Below are 14,667 nucleotides of genomic sequence, written 5' to 3'. Positions count from 1 at the left end.
TTCTGAGTTGTGGAACCATCAGCTTCAAAAGATGTTTGTAAATGTTTTTCTTTCAGTCAGAAGTCAAACAGCAGAGTTGCTGTGACACTTTGAGTTGTTACTATACACATACATTAATACACACATATTATTCTGACCCCTCCCCTCTTTTATCTGCCGCTACCCATTTTATAATGGAAAAAACACTGTAAAGTGAATAAACTATTTATAAACAGCCATGGTGCTTCTCTTTCTTTAAAAACTACGACTCTTATTGACCTTCAAGAAGTCAAAAGATAGATGACAACCTGAATGATGTTAGAAGCAAGCTGTGAAACTAAAGCATTTCCAACATCGATTGTCCTGCCGGCTCCGGCCCTGAAGCTGCGGTTCTGCTCCCAGAATGCACCATATTCTGTAGGGTTTGATCCAGTTCTCTGAGAACAGAATGTGGTTCTGTCTGAGAACTTCCAAGATGTATAGGAGAACCCTGAGGAGAAATTAAGGAACGGTTTTAGGAAACCGTACAGAAGCTTGTTCTGCTGTTCCACAGCTCAAAACTGTAGGGTTACAGTCCCTGCAGGCTTTTAGAATTTAGAGTAAACCAACTGAGAGCCATTTTCTCTGTTTGAACCATTTACTCTGAGGCGACTTTCCAGGAAAATGTTTGAACAGATGAATCAGCAGCAGTTTTGCCCAGTTGGAAAACCATTAAATTGACAAAAACAAACTATTATTCTTTTGTAAGCATTTAATGATTTCCTGACTCTTGTAACACAGAACAGTGTGACACAATCTGTCCTGGAAGCATGACCAAAGCTGAAGATGCTTTTCTTGCCTTTAGGACGACACCAGAATACGAGATTCAGCTACATAATGTAGATACAAATAATGCAGGGAAAATTGCTTCAAAACTTTTACTTTCTTTCAAATATCATTTCTTCTTCAAATCTTTGAGTGCAAGCATTACAAGTTTTCCGAGGAAACAGATGGGCTCCTGCTTTCAATCCAAATTGAAAATGTAAGGACTTTAGTTGTGGCAGTAAAATTCCCCCATAAGCAGGTCGGTGTGTGGAAGGTGTGGAGAGAAGATTTTAATCACAATCATTTATTCTTAGAAAAACCAAGACATCTTTGGTTTTATCTTTGAGTCACTTGATGCACTTAGGTAAATGACCCCAGTCAATGGGTCAATAGGTTAATAAATGGACAAGTGTGCAAATTAGAGAGAAATGTTCTGCTTGACATCCAGTAACAACTGAAGTGCTCTGCACACACTCAGTGCAGATTCCACACAGCCGTCAAAGTTGGAGTGGGTGAAAGCATCTCCTCCACAGATGAGCAGCGGCTGCTCCAAGATAGTCATGTGGCCTGGACAATTGGGCACTGAGGTCAGCACCTGCACAAGGAATGGACAGCTGAGTAAGTCCTTGCCTCACCTGGAGGAGATACACTCCTGACTCACCTGGGAGTACCTCCACTTCTGAAACTTGATGCTGACTGGCTGAGGGAGGTCAGGGAGTAGCCTTTGGAGCTCCTGCAAGATGATTGGCTGGATGGCATCCTTATCATTCTCCAAGTGCTCCAGACCAAACGGAACGCTGGTGTGAACGACAAGGGATGGACCGAGACCTGGAGTATCTGAGACAATATATGGATAATTGTGAAAATTTGAGACAAATATTTTATTTCTTGTGGATTAACCCTCAAATCAATTTTTATTTGCTGAAACCGTCTAAATAGATTATTTATGGTTTTATCCTTATGTTACTGTGCAAACTTTAACATTTTCATTTAAATTTCTTAAGCAGTTGAATTTTGCTATAGAGCTTTGGAACGTGACGTCACTGCTTTAGGCGTAGGATATGAGCGCCATCTTGTGAGGCCATATACATAACCGACAATACGGCTGTCTCACAGATATTTTGAATTTTTGAATCTAAGTTACTTAAAATGATTTATCAATGGTTCGTACTTGCTGCGTTATTGGATGTAATGTCTAGTGACAACCGAAACGGTAAAAAGATGGAAAACGGACTTTCGTTTCACTGTTTTCCTGCCTGTAAACAACGTGAGGGGGCTAAGTTATCTGAGCTAACGAAAAGGAGACGAATATCCTGGGTATCAGCGGTGAGACGTCCTGATATTACGTTCTCCAACATCCCAAGATATCTACAAGTTTGCTCCAGACATGTCCATTCTGGTGAGTGTCTAAATTTGCTTTGTTGTTGTTGTGTCATAATGTTTTGCTATGATTTTGTCTGGGTCACTCATGTTCAGTTAGTTGAGTTCATTTAAGTGGGTCAACCTTGTTTAGGTTGGACTTCTATTTTTTATGTAGCATAGTCCGAGTTTTGTCAGTGGACATCGAGGTTATTCCATTATTGTGAAGTAAACTATTTTACTAGTGTTATCAAATTTACCACATTAATACTGATGTGTGTTCTGATATGTCCTCTTAAAGGCAAACCGACCTTTGAAATGGTAAGGCGAGGTAAACGCCACAACATCGGACCGACATGCACGTAAATTAAAGAGGTGATACAGCAAAACTACGGTGGATCAACAAGTTACAGAGACTGTGTTTTCATTATTTACCCCAGAAGAGGTAAATAATGAAAACACAGCAGCGGAGGCTGTAGAAGAGGAGCAAGTTGGAGAGGCTGAGGAGGAAACCCCAGGAGAGAAGCTCAGCAAGGCTGCACCCTCTGAAGAGGAACATGAACCATTGGCGTTGAAATATGTGTTCAGTTGGAAGTGTCTGTTTTCTGTCATTTAATCATTTAATGTGGTAAAACATTCATGAAACGTTTGATTCAAGCTCTTCAAGTTGCATGTAAACAGGTGATGAAATGAATCACATTTTAAGTAAAAAATTGATATTTAAAATATTTCAGGTAATAAACATACATGTAGTGAAAGATTATATTTTTAAATAAACATGTGATTAAAGTAAACAATTACATAATCAGACATTTTCCAGTAAACATTTAATGTAAACAAGCAAACCAGAGGAAAGAGCCCATCTTTAAACATTTAAGAGTAAACAATAAAGGTGACAATTAAATGTCATGAAAAGATCACACTTTAAGTAAATATTTGTTGTATTTAGGCCTTTCACAAGGCCTACTAAGTTCACGGCCTCTTGCCGTACTAGGAGTTGACCTCCTGGAATAATTAGAGACGTCTTGACCTCAACATCTGCTCCACTTCAGACGAACTATTAGTCATATTGTTTGTTCCTTGTCTTTCCAAACAGAGGTTCTTTCTCCAGTCTTTTGCTACGGCCCGGTTCCTTTGCAGGCGAGCAGGTTGGGTGCCAGAATTTTCATGCACAACAGCTTAAAACTAACATCTTTCCTCTCTTAAGTGATTGTTATTCCACATCTCTCCAAATCTGAATTCCTTCCTGACTTCTAGGTCAGATTAACCCAGTCCATTTGATACAGTCCATTTCTTTTAGCTTAAAACATAGATTGGTGCGAACCAACCAAACAACATATTTTTTTAACTATTAATATAATGATATTAATATTAATTAGTCTTGGATATAGAGGCCCAGAAACGTTTGATGAGGCTGGGTTTTTTGGCTGGTTTTACTATTTTCTCTTTGCAAATGGAAATGAATGCCTCATCTACCGTTGAACTGTTTAAACCCAACAGTACGAGAACATCTTTTTTTGAGCAGCCTAATTTTTTTGTGACTGCTCTCAGTATGTCCTTGCTGAGATTGTTCAGACTACTTTGAATGTCCTTTAGATCTTGCACCTTGACCTCGGCACAGATTTTCTCAGACAACCTCTCTACGATGTCTTGGAGATGATTGTGCTTGCATGTTATCCTTGATTTTGTTATGGCCTTGATAAGAACTGCATTGACAAGCAGCATGATGGATGACTTCTGCTCCTCCTTCTCTGAGACTGGCAGCGGTTCAGCAACCTTTGTGGTAACCACTGACTCCTGCTCCGCATCAACTAACTGCCTGCCTTTTGAGTGGGTCGATTTCTCTGAAATTAAGTTTTCCACTGATGGTACTGTTGTTTCTTCATCCTCTGGTGCCGGTAAATCTCTATTGCATTGTTCAATGCTGTAATTTTGAAGGTTCTTCTTCATTTTGACTCCAGCTGCTTTGTTCTGTTGTTGTGCAATGGGAAGCGGAACAGCTTGATTTCTAGACTGTTGGTTTTCAGTTGGTGAAAGGTCATCCAATGAATTTCCTGGGATCTCTAAACGGTGTTGGTCAGAGATTGAGGTTTTCACTTCCCTAACCTTTGGCAGCACCTCAAAAATTAAGTCGTCCATCATTTCCAGACTTAACTCCTTTTCCTTCAACGTAAGATGAGTTGCCTGTGCCGGATCTGAAAAGTCCTCGAAATAAATTCATCTACCATCTTTATATCTGGTTCCCTCTCATTAGAGATCAAATCATTTACATTAGTGGTCTTTGAAAGATCCTCCAAAATGAATTCATCCACCATCTTCAAGTCTGATTCCTCGTTTTCAGAAACAGGATTGCTGTCATATGTCTCGTCTGTTGTTACCTCCGAGTCTAATTTCTCAAGGATGTCTGGTATCAGGTTTACATGAAACTGCTTACTCCCACAGTGGTCGGTATGAGTTTTGGTTGTGTCTTTATCTTCAGCTTGGAAATGGCCAACATCAGAGCAAGCACCTGCGTGGTCTTTTCTCTGTTGCTGGTCTTCAGCAGCTTTTCGTTCTGTCTGACGATGTTCTTTACAGCGACATACCAACAGTTCCTCTATCAGCCGGAGTGCATGTGGAAGGATTGAATCCATTGCGTCCGACCAACAAATGTGTTGGACCTCAGAAGTGTCTGGATCATGCGTAGAGCAGGCAGATCTCAATGATTCTTTGACATATTTAAGGAATAACTTATTGAAACAGTCAAAGCTCTTGGGATGAACTTTCCCTGTAATCTGAAGGGTGTCTGCAAATGTTGTTAGCAGCAGCTGAGAAGGACTCCTCCAGTCACTAAACGCTTCCATTCTCTTCATGTTGTAGCGACTGAGACAGGACTCTTTCATCAGGCGGGTTTTTCCCCAGAGAGTGGCTGTGATTGGTGGAGGGGAGTTAAACAATTTAATCTAGTCGAAACGTTCCCCACAAGAGTAAAAATTAAGCAAACATTGTTGCTTCACCTTCTCCTCCTTTGGACGTCTGACACCACCTGAACTTGGGAGTCAACATCCTCCTCTTTCTGTGGATCGCACGGGTAGGCTTCTCTTCCATGTCTTTATTATTTAGCATCGTTTGTGGAAAAAAAAAAAAAAGGTTGTGCTGCTTTAGTGGTTTAGATTTGTGCGGCTTTTGTGCGACGCGCACATGATGCGCGTTGGAGAGGTGGTTGTGCTCTTGCAGGTCAGGTGCAGTGATAGTTTTGTACATACCTTCCAATCTGTCGGACAGTTTTTTTTCCGACATCTGGGGTCAGCCAACGGGTGACCCGTCAGCTTTTAAGTTTGTGAAACCACAAAAAAACCTAATAAACCGGAGACCCGCCAGAACTGCACACTGTAAAAAAGCTCAGATGGGATCTTAGAACTATGGGAGATTCAAACTCCACTCATCATTTTTAGCTCACAGAAAAAGCAAACTGACCAATAAGATTTAGGCTTTCGCGTGCCCTTTGACCCCCACAGACTCACACTGATGTGCGCTACAGACAAGATGTTTTGGCACAAAATAACTTTTTCTTCTCTCCACAATTTTGTTAATAGTAAAGAGGGTTGGATAATAAAAAAAATACAATAACGTTTCTTTTTTTTATTTAAAGGAAAATCTGTACAGCTGCAGCTGCACCAATCCATACTCTTCAGTCACTTGTGGGCAATTTAGAATCACACAGAAAAGCTCCAACAGGGAATCAAACTTAAAACTCTGAACTAAGAATTTCTAATCACATAATAGCAATTAGCCATAGCTGCATGGTAAATTATTACTGATAACTATTGTCAGTAGTCCCTAACATTAATATGATCAGGCAGCATGTGATCATATATATACGTATATATACTCTTATTATAATGGCTGAGCCAAGAAAATTAATGTCTGTATCAAACAAGTAGCCCTTCGTTTTATTCTGTACCCGTGAAGTAGCTCCCAGTCTCAAAAAGGTTGGTGATCTATTGGTTACAAAGCTTGGTACAACTCTGTCACAGTCCCACCCGGTGGGGAGTCAGGAGTTGGAATAGCAAGCCAAGCGTGACTGTGGTGAGCATTGATTGAAACGTTAATCAGTTTTAATCAATGCATTTGCAATGTGGACATGGAGTAGAATGGGTATCTGCTGCTCTGACTGTATACTGGCGACAGTATGGTGTTCAAATCAGCATGGTACTGGAGTGCTTAGGTAGCCCTACCTGCTCTATTCATGATAGAGTCTGGCTGCAGCTGAGCTGCAGAGTGTTGTCACCACCAAAATTGCCAACAACAGAAAAAAAGTCTCTAGATTTGTCATTAGTTGTTTTTTTTGTGGGGCAGGGTTATGCTTTCACAGGTCAGTTACACTTTAAGTTGTGATGTTACACAAACAATTTATATTTTCAAGTGCAAAACTTTGTTTACAATAGTTGATTTTTTTTTATGCTAGTGACATAATTTGTCAGATACAGATGGGTGAAGACACCTGAACTGCGTTTCTTGTTGTCCACAGCGATGTAGCGAATGCAGTGGCTGTCAGTGACGTACCGCGCTCCCCAGGAAAAACTGAAGACAACATCCGGAGAGAAGAAGAGTGCGATAGCGAAGCGGGATGAGTACCTGACACTCTCCAACTGCTCTCTTTGCTGGACAGACAGTACTGAGAAACAGAATGACAGACAGTCTGTAATACCACTTGCATCATGGGAAATGTAATACCTGGATGCTTGATCCTAGGTACTTCAACTCATCAATTGTCACCATGACTACTGCTATTGGAGACTTGAGTTTTGCTAATACAGTGTGTTCCTGGAGTCTTATCTGCTCCCTGAGGTTCCACACAACACATGAACTGCTTATGACCTTTAAACCTCTCTGAGCAAACTTAACATCTGTAAATAACTTTATGCGTGAAACATAACTGATTGATTCTACTTAATGGACTTTCACCAGGTGTTCCACAGATATTTATGTTCTGGAATATCAATTACATCTGTCCTCAACATTTCCACACCTCCTCTGCTGTGTATAGGCACCAAGTCGAGAGGCAGAGCAGGAGGATGCATCTTCCTACACAGGTGAGCATAGTGAGGCAGATCAGAGCAGCACAGAGGAAGAGGGAGGGAAGAAAAAAGTAAGCACAAAGAATCTGGCTGCTGGGACCCAGATGAACTGAAATAACCATTAAATTACTGCAATTCAGTTGTACACTGTAAATATAGTAAATAAATGTATTTTCAAAAAACATTCAATTTAAAATGGTTATATTTAAAATAGTGCTGTCAATCAATTAAAAAATGTAATCAGATTAATCACACTACAGCCTAACAGTGTAAGCTTAAAATATAAATATGCACAGAGGGAACCATTCCTAGTTCTTGCAGGAATGGTCCCTTGGGAAAACCCCTCTTTCAGCTGCGTTCCAACCAATTATCTGTTTGTTTTTTGCAGCAGAATACACATAATTTAGTATTCATCAGCAACTAACGGAAACTTACTTCACTGCACATGAATACAAGTACCTGCAATAATAGTACCTAATAAAGTGGCTGGTGAGTGTACGATTACATTAAGGTTAAAGATGCAAATTGAGTCACTACATTAAATGGAAGTCAACACTCAGTCCTAATATGGTTAGAAATACAACATGCATGTGTTTAACTGCTCTGAGACCAATGTCTGTTCAGCAAAAACTAAGGATTATTCTATGGGACCACAGAGGTTACAAAGCTACTGCTTCATCCTTGTGTTCATGGGCTGTACCTAAATCAGAGCAAAGGTCACATAAGATACATCAAAAATGTTCCTCTGCAGCAACTCACGAGAGCTCTACATAGGTCAGGTGACACAAAGGCTCAAACTTGATCTGCTTCTGGTTGTGTTTGTGACAGTCTTACAGTTCCCCAGGTCTCCCTGCAGCTGAAGGATCTGAGGCACAGGAATTGTCAAGACAACAGCGTCAAACTTCTCATTGCCTCCCTTCCTCTCCACTTTCCATGATGCTCCACAGCGGCGTAGGCCAGTCACATGATATTCCAGATACAAATCAGCTCCTGAGGCAAAAAGACAGTTTCAGACCTGAAGAACTCTATACCTTTAAGTTATATTTAGTTCTGCTGTTGCTGTGAACCAATAATGATTTGATCTGTTTCTAATCCGAGTATCAAACTGTTGGACCACAGTTTAAGAATAAGATAATTCTGTTTAATTGGAAAAACAAGGGGAACACTTGCATAAAATACTGCCCTCTTGTGGGCAGTAGGTTATGCTGCCCACAAGGAGGGGAGAGAAAAACAGATCTCTATAGTCAGTCCTATTCAAAAATATAGAATTTATTGAAAAGTTATTTCATGTCAGTAACTCAATTTACAAAATAAAACACTTCATATATAGATTAATTACACACTGGTGTTTTCAAGCCTTTATTACTGTAATGATTAATTTCTACTTACAACAAATGAAAATACATTTAAAATTAGAATATAAAACATTTAAGATTTTTATATGTCTTATGAGATTTTTCATTTGTTATTATGTTTCCAGAACATAACAAATTTGGAGGGGTATCCTCAGTGACAAATAGATAAATAAATAAATAAAGTCTTGATCATTCATTAGGGTGCAGCAGATGGGTGTGAGTGTGTCTACAGGGGGACAGAGGGGATGGAAGGTGTACAGATAGACTTCACAGCTCTTTGGAAAAAGCTGTTCCTTAGCCACAGCAATGCTCTCAATCACGGCTCTATGCAGCTTCTTGAGCAATTGAGTAGGGAGTTCAGCCCTTTTCAGTTTCCTGACAAAAAAAACAGTCTTTGAAGAAGAGTTGCTGAACACCTCATCAGAAAAGAAGTGTTCCTAGTCAGGTCCAAGGAGATGTGGATGCCCAGGAGTTTGATGTTGTCAAGGGAAGGTGGTGTTGTCACCACCTTCCCTGGAATTGTAACAGGTGTGTGCACTGTCCTCCTGGATCTCCTGTAGTCCACTATGAGCTCCTTGGTCTTGCTGGTGTTCACTGAACACCACCGGGACAGGTTCTACATCTCCTCTCTGTACAGGGTCTCATCATTGTTTGTTATCAGACCCACTACAGTGGTATCATTTGCAAACTTTAGAACCCTGTTAGAGGAATGGATGGCTACACAGTTGTGGGTGAACAACCTGAGGTGTAAATGCACTGAGAACTGGGTGTTTGGTCCCCTATTCTCACCACCTGAGGCCGTTTGTGAGAAAGTCCCTCACCTGAGGCTGGTCCCTCACAACCGGCCTCAGGTCCCTCCAAAAGCACATTGATGCTGAAAGTCCCAGGTCGTGGAGCTTCTCCATGATGATGATGAATTGAAGTCAATGAATAGCATCCTAACATAAGTGTCAGGATGCTGCAGATGTGTCAGGGCTGTGTGTGTAGTGCAATGGAGAGAGCATCCTCTGAGGACCGGTTCCTCCTATAGGCAAACTGGTGCCTATCCAGACCAACAGGAAGTTAACTTTGATGTGTTTTAGGATGATCCTCTCAAAGTGTTTCATGATGACTGGGATTTGTGCAACCAGGTGATAGTCATTTAATCCAGGCCCAGTAGATTTTTTTGGTACTGGGATGATGATGAAAGAATTAAGGCAAACAGAAACAGTGGAAAACTAAAGGGCAGATTAAAAATGTCTAAAAAGAAACCTGCCAACTGGTCAGCACATGATATCAGAGTCCTTCCCAACACCTTATAAGGTGTAACAACCTTTGTTGGGCTTAATCCTCTTCAGAAAAGAAGTCACCTGGTTGAGCTGCAGAAATAGGGGTTAATATTGCTCCTAGGCATGCCTGTAAGTAGGCCTGTCGCGATAAACAATAAATCAATTAATCAATTAGTCGCACGATAAATTAAAACTATCGGCCTCATTTTAATTATCGGCATTATCGTCTCTTCCGGCCTTTTTCTCTTTCTGTTAATGACACTGAATGAAAAAAAGGCTCAACTCCGGTGCTCTCCACTGACCCTCCCTTCCTCATTTCCTTAGTGTAAAGCCCAGCGCACACTACACGATCTTAGAGTTGTCGACCGATTGTCGGCCCATTTTCAAAACCTGAGAGACCACACGTTAGCCGACAGAAATCCTAGGTATAACGGTTCGATCGTGCTGTGTGGTGCCCAACAATGGGCACAAAATAATGGCCAGTTAACTAATTTTAAAACCAGGCATTAATCAATGTTTTACTGCAATCTTAATGGCTCTCTGCTGAAAAAAATTCAGAACCAAAACATTTTGCACAGTGTTGGAAAATATTTCTAAGAAACTTTGCCCATATGTGACTTCTAGTTTTGTAGTTATAAGCTGAAATGCATTTTTTTTTACCACAGTGCCACCTACAGGTGAATGTGGCTGAATATTTGCATCCAAGTAGCGGTGTTGGTAGTGAACCTGGATACCAAATAAAAATTGTAACAAGTTTCGGGGATGTAGGCTGCAGTATGAGTTTCAGCAGACAAACATCATAATAACAAGAATAGAAAAACGGAGTAGCCGTCCTCTTAACTCCTGCAGGCTTGGAGCCCTAATTACCAGAATATCAGGCAGCAGACTACAGCAGATATCTCACACACACTGCTATGATAACCTGACTCAGGACTGACTCAGACGAAATATCAAAAAGGTGTGATTACCTGACTCGGACAGGAAGTGTTTCACCACACTGCTTGTCCCCAGTGGTGTTACATAATTCTTGTTTCCCTCTTTGTGCTGCAGACCTTCAATGTGACAGTCCAGTGACTTAAGTAGGCCAGCTGACAGCAACTCTGTATAAAAACTGAACATACACATCATCAGAAACTGATACATGGATGTTTGTTAACGTCAGAAATGATCAAGTGAGGCGTACTTGCTGTGGGACTGAGAGTATGCAGCAGTGGCTGTAATGTACTGGGCTCCAAGGTCAGCGGAATGAGATGTAGGGTCAGGAGGACGGCTGGTAGACATCCTACCCCCTGGCACAGAGTGGATATACAAAGGTTGAAGAGTTCCTGTTCCAGGTTGAAAATCTGCACAAAGGCATGCCTATACAAAGCTCCACTTATACACTTAAAGTGCAACAAACCCCCAAAACAACTTCTTTTTGCTGTCTCCATAGATTATTTAGGGATATACTGTATCTTTATGTTTCTGTGCAAATTTTGACAATTTTGTGTAAAGACTACGGAGCAGAAAGCTGACGTCGTTGTTTCTCCCTACATCCAGTGGGTGGCGCAGGTTGCTACAAACGATAGTAGCCACACAGGCACACCAGCTAGAAGGAAACAAACGCACCCAGTACAACACTTTCATACTATTGGATGAGAGGTTGCTAGGTGACTGTGCTAAAAGGCAGTTCCATGTTTCCTAAGCCAGCAGAAAGTCCAAGCAGAGACTAAGAGCAGGGCCGGCCCAAGCCGAAATTTGGTTTTGGAGCCCTCTAGTTCTGCTAACAATGTGGACTGGCTGCAATCAGCAGTCCTATCACTAGGTCATTCACACACCTGCTATAAACTTATTGCATCTCTGACAGTGCTGTTTACATTATATACATGTATAATAAGATACATTTATTGGCCAACTGATTTATCAACCAGTTGATTTCTGGGCGCTGATTTTCATAATTTTGGGGGATTGTGATCTGCTGATACTTGCATGTGAAGCTGATCTTATCTCCTAATCTCAGCAAAGGTTTAAAAATCATCTCTGTCCTCTTCTGCTCTACAGTGAGAGGTTTGACTGACAGACTGGCTCACCAGGTCAGGTCTGCACATTTACAGTTAACAATATTCACCCACTGTTGCCAACTCAGTGACTTTCTTGCTATATTTAGCGACATTTCAGACAAAAAAAAATTAATATCAGCCAAAATCAAAATTGGCTGGTCAGGCTTTTTAAAGATCGGTAACCAGGGATCGGCCAGAAAACTGCAATCGATGCAGCCCAACTTAAGATGGAATACATACACACATATTGATGACATTATTTGATTACATACATTTCTCTTAAGCGTAACTCCAATAGCTAAAAAATGTATTTATACCAGGTGAGTCTTTCTCCCCTGAGAATGTGGACCGGTACCGGTACTGGACTGATTCTGAGCCTTCAAATGATTTTAACAGAAGTTGCACATAACTTAGAAGTTGGTGTAAAAATAATGTGGTTTTTTTTTAATCACAAAATAATTATGCTCAGCAGCGAACAACAAATCCCTAACTACAGCATAGAGAAGCTCATCAATGTAGCAGCTATATAGTCTGACGTAAAAACATTTTGCTAGATAATGTTCAACATTGAGAAGTTTTAATTATTCTTATCAAACGTTATCAAACAGCCAAAAATACCTCAGAAATATATAGAGCCAACCATGAGAATCAACTCATTTCAAATTAAAACTCAGCTTCACACAAATATGCTAGCATAACTGTTTGGCATTGAACTAGACCGTTCCAGGTCGCTATCAAGCTAATCTTCTATTAGCAGCTTTACAAATTTTTTACATTACAACACATTACCAAGTCGCATTTAAAAAAAAAAACCTTTATCTTGGCTTTTTTCTATTCTTCCACTTTCTTTCCTCCCACCTTAAAGGATAAGTCCTTTTTGAGACATTATTTTGCTTACTTAACTTCTGACCGGAGCTTCTATCTAAAAGTCCTGTGCAGTCCTTAAAATGTTCTGAATTTCATCATCTTTCATTGAAATTCTTTAATTTGTTTTGGATGTCACGCTAGGGTGACCATATTTTACTTTGGGAAAACCCGGACAACCTGCAGCGGGGGATCGAGGGGGGAAGAGGGGGGGTAAAGCAGAACACCATGTGGGGACCAGAACACCTTGGGGGTGGTGGAGGGGGGGGAGCTCTGAAAGCGGGGAAACTCCATACATTTGCGCTTTGGCATGTTGTTGGCTACTGACAGCCACGTTATCTACCTTTTGATTAAGAACAGGGCTGCCCGCACTGACGCGGCTCAGGGATTACGTGACACGCAGCGCCGTGCGCAGTGCCCTAGTGCCTGTAAATTTAATGGTCCAATGAAGGAAATTTAAAAACACAGGACATTTCGGAAATGTCACAAGAAATCTGTGACTTTAGCCGAAGAGTTTTCGCCCCTGGCTGCTTTGCTGAATTCACGTGCACTTGCAGGTCGTTGGCACCTTTATTTGCCACAGACACATAAGTGCCTGCCTTACACGTCAAACACTCCGCCTCATAGGGATCACGACCTTGACGAAAGCACGGGAATCTTTTCTTTAATTCCTCCGTAAACGTACACTTTCGTTTAGGCATTTTTGCCGTAGAATCGGCGGACACACATGTGCTATCGCCTGTCACACTTAAGGTTTAACTAGTCTAGCGGCCGGTGTACAAGTCAACTCAGCTATCTTTACTTTTCCCACACACACTCGCACACATATTGCAACGTGATTGGATTTGGGGAGAAGGGCGTGACTAATTTGCCATACAAAGAAACCTGGAATGGAGTAGTGGAACGGAGTGGCAATGTAATCACAATGCACTGTAAGCTATATAATGTCTTTTGAGGCAGTTGACCAAAATCCCGGACGATTTTTAAATTCTCCCGGACATCTTTTTAGGTCTGAAAAGTAGGACATGTCCGGGAAAAAGAGGACGTCTGGTCACCCTATGTCACGCCAAAAACGTAAGCTATGCATATGGGGGCGGGGGACAAACGCAAAGGGAAAAATTAAAGAACAAAGAATAAAAACTAACATTTGACTACTAATATTATGACTATTATGGAAATATTGACGGTCACAGAGTATAGCTCTTATATATTTTTGGCCACACTGTAACTTGTACTTGTAAACTCTGCTACTCAAGTACTTATGTTTTTACAAGTTGCAATATTTGATAAGAACTACCATATTCTGTGACATCTATATTTCCATAATAGTCATAGTATTATTGTAAAATGTTACATCTTATTTTTTCTTCAGCTTTTTCTTTTTTTTTTTATTTCCCTCCCCGCCCACAAACACACACGCACACACCCCTTCCCTCCCCGCTTCGAAGTTTACGTTTTCGGTGTAGCTAGGATGCTCTTCTTCGAGGTCAAGGTATGACAAAGTATGGTAAAGTGTAACAGCGCCTCCTGTTGCATGCCATCGACATTTATCCAAATTACAGACTGAATTCAACCGCTGTCGAACCCATGAGACATGTTCATCTGTAGGCTGATTCTCTTACCTTAACCTAATTAAGCTAAAATGGTTTGTGAACTGACCTGCACCCCTTGCCTTGTCCCACACCACAAACTGAGCTTTACTCTGCAGCACTCTCTTCAACACATATGCGCACAAGCTGCCTGTCAAGCCTGCTCCAACGATCAGAACCCGGGACATCTTTTAAGGTGTCCAGTCACGTCGGAAGAGACCGGTTCCAGCACTACAGTTAAACTGGGTTATAAAACCAGGTCCTGCAGAACTACAGAAGGCAAAACAAAAGCTATTGCGCCGCCTTGATGACCTCACATCCGGCAAGACACTTCAAAATAAATGTTGCTT

At 41.1% G+C, this 14,667-nt stretch overlaps 1 protein-coding gene and 1 long non-coding RNA gene across 3 annotated transcripts; one reads left to right on the top strand and one right to left on the bottom strand.

The window, feature by feature from the left end:
- Positions 1–712: 712 nt before the first annotated feature.
- Positions 713–14,637, bottom strand: rnls (renalase, FAD-dependent amine oxidase). Of its 2 annotated transcripts, XM_028027139.1 has the most exons (7): positions 14,388–14,636; positions 11,009–11,114; positions 10,794–10,936; positions 8,037–8,192; positions 6,626–6,799; positions 1,445–1,620; positions 713–1,378 (listed from the first exon to the last, which is right to left on the bottom strand). In XM_028027139.1, exons 1-7 carry the CDS (start codon positions 14,503–14,505, stop codon positions 1,202–1,204), a joined length of 1,050 nt encoding a protein of 349 aa, XP_027882940.1. In that variant the 5' UTR covers positions 14,506–14,636; the 3' UTR covers positions 713–1,201. The 2 variants fall into 2 exon arrangements, with proteins under 2 accessions (XP_027882940.1, XP_027882942.1); XM_028027141.1 differs by lacking the exon at positions 6,626–6,799 and having other exon boundaries at positions 14,388–14,637.
- Positions 1,619–6,471, top strand: LOC114150612 (uncharacterized). The gene is made up of 2 exons (XR_003596788.1): positions 1,619–2,182; positions 2,444–6,471. It is a non-coding gene; the product is annotated as an uncharacterized LOC114150612 (long non-coding RNA).
- Positions 14,638–14,667: the final 30 nt, after the last annotated feature.

This window comes from Xiphophorus couchianus, chromosome 9 (assembly GCF_001444195.1).
Source record: "Xiphophorus couchianus chromosome 9, X_couchianus-1.0, whole genome shotgun sequence".
Taxonomy (NCBI): domain Eukaryota; kingdom Metazoa; phylum Chordata; class Actinopteri; order Cyprinodontiformes; family Poeciliidae; genus Xiphophorus; species Xiphophorus couchianus.
The sequence above is the reverse complement of the archived record's forward strand: the minus strand, read 5'-3'. Positions and strand labels throughout refer to the sequence as shown.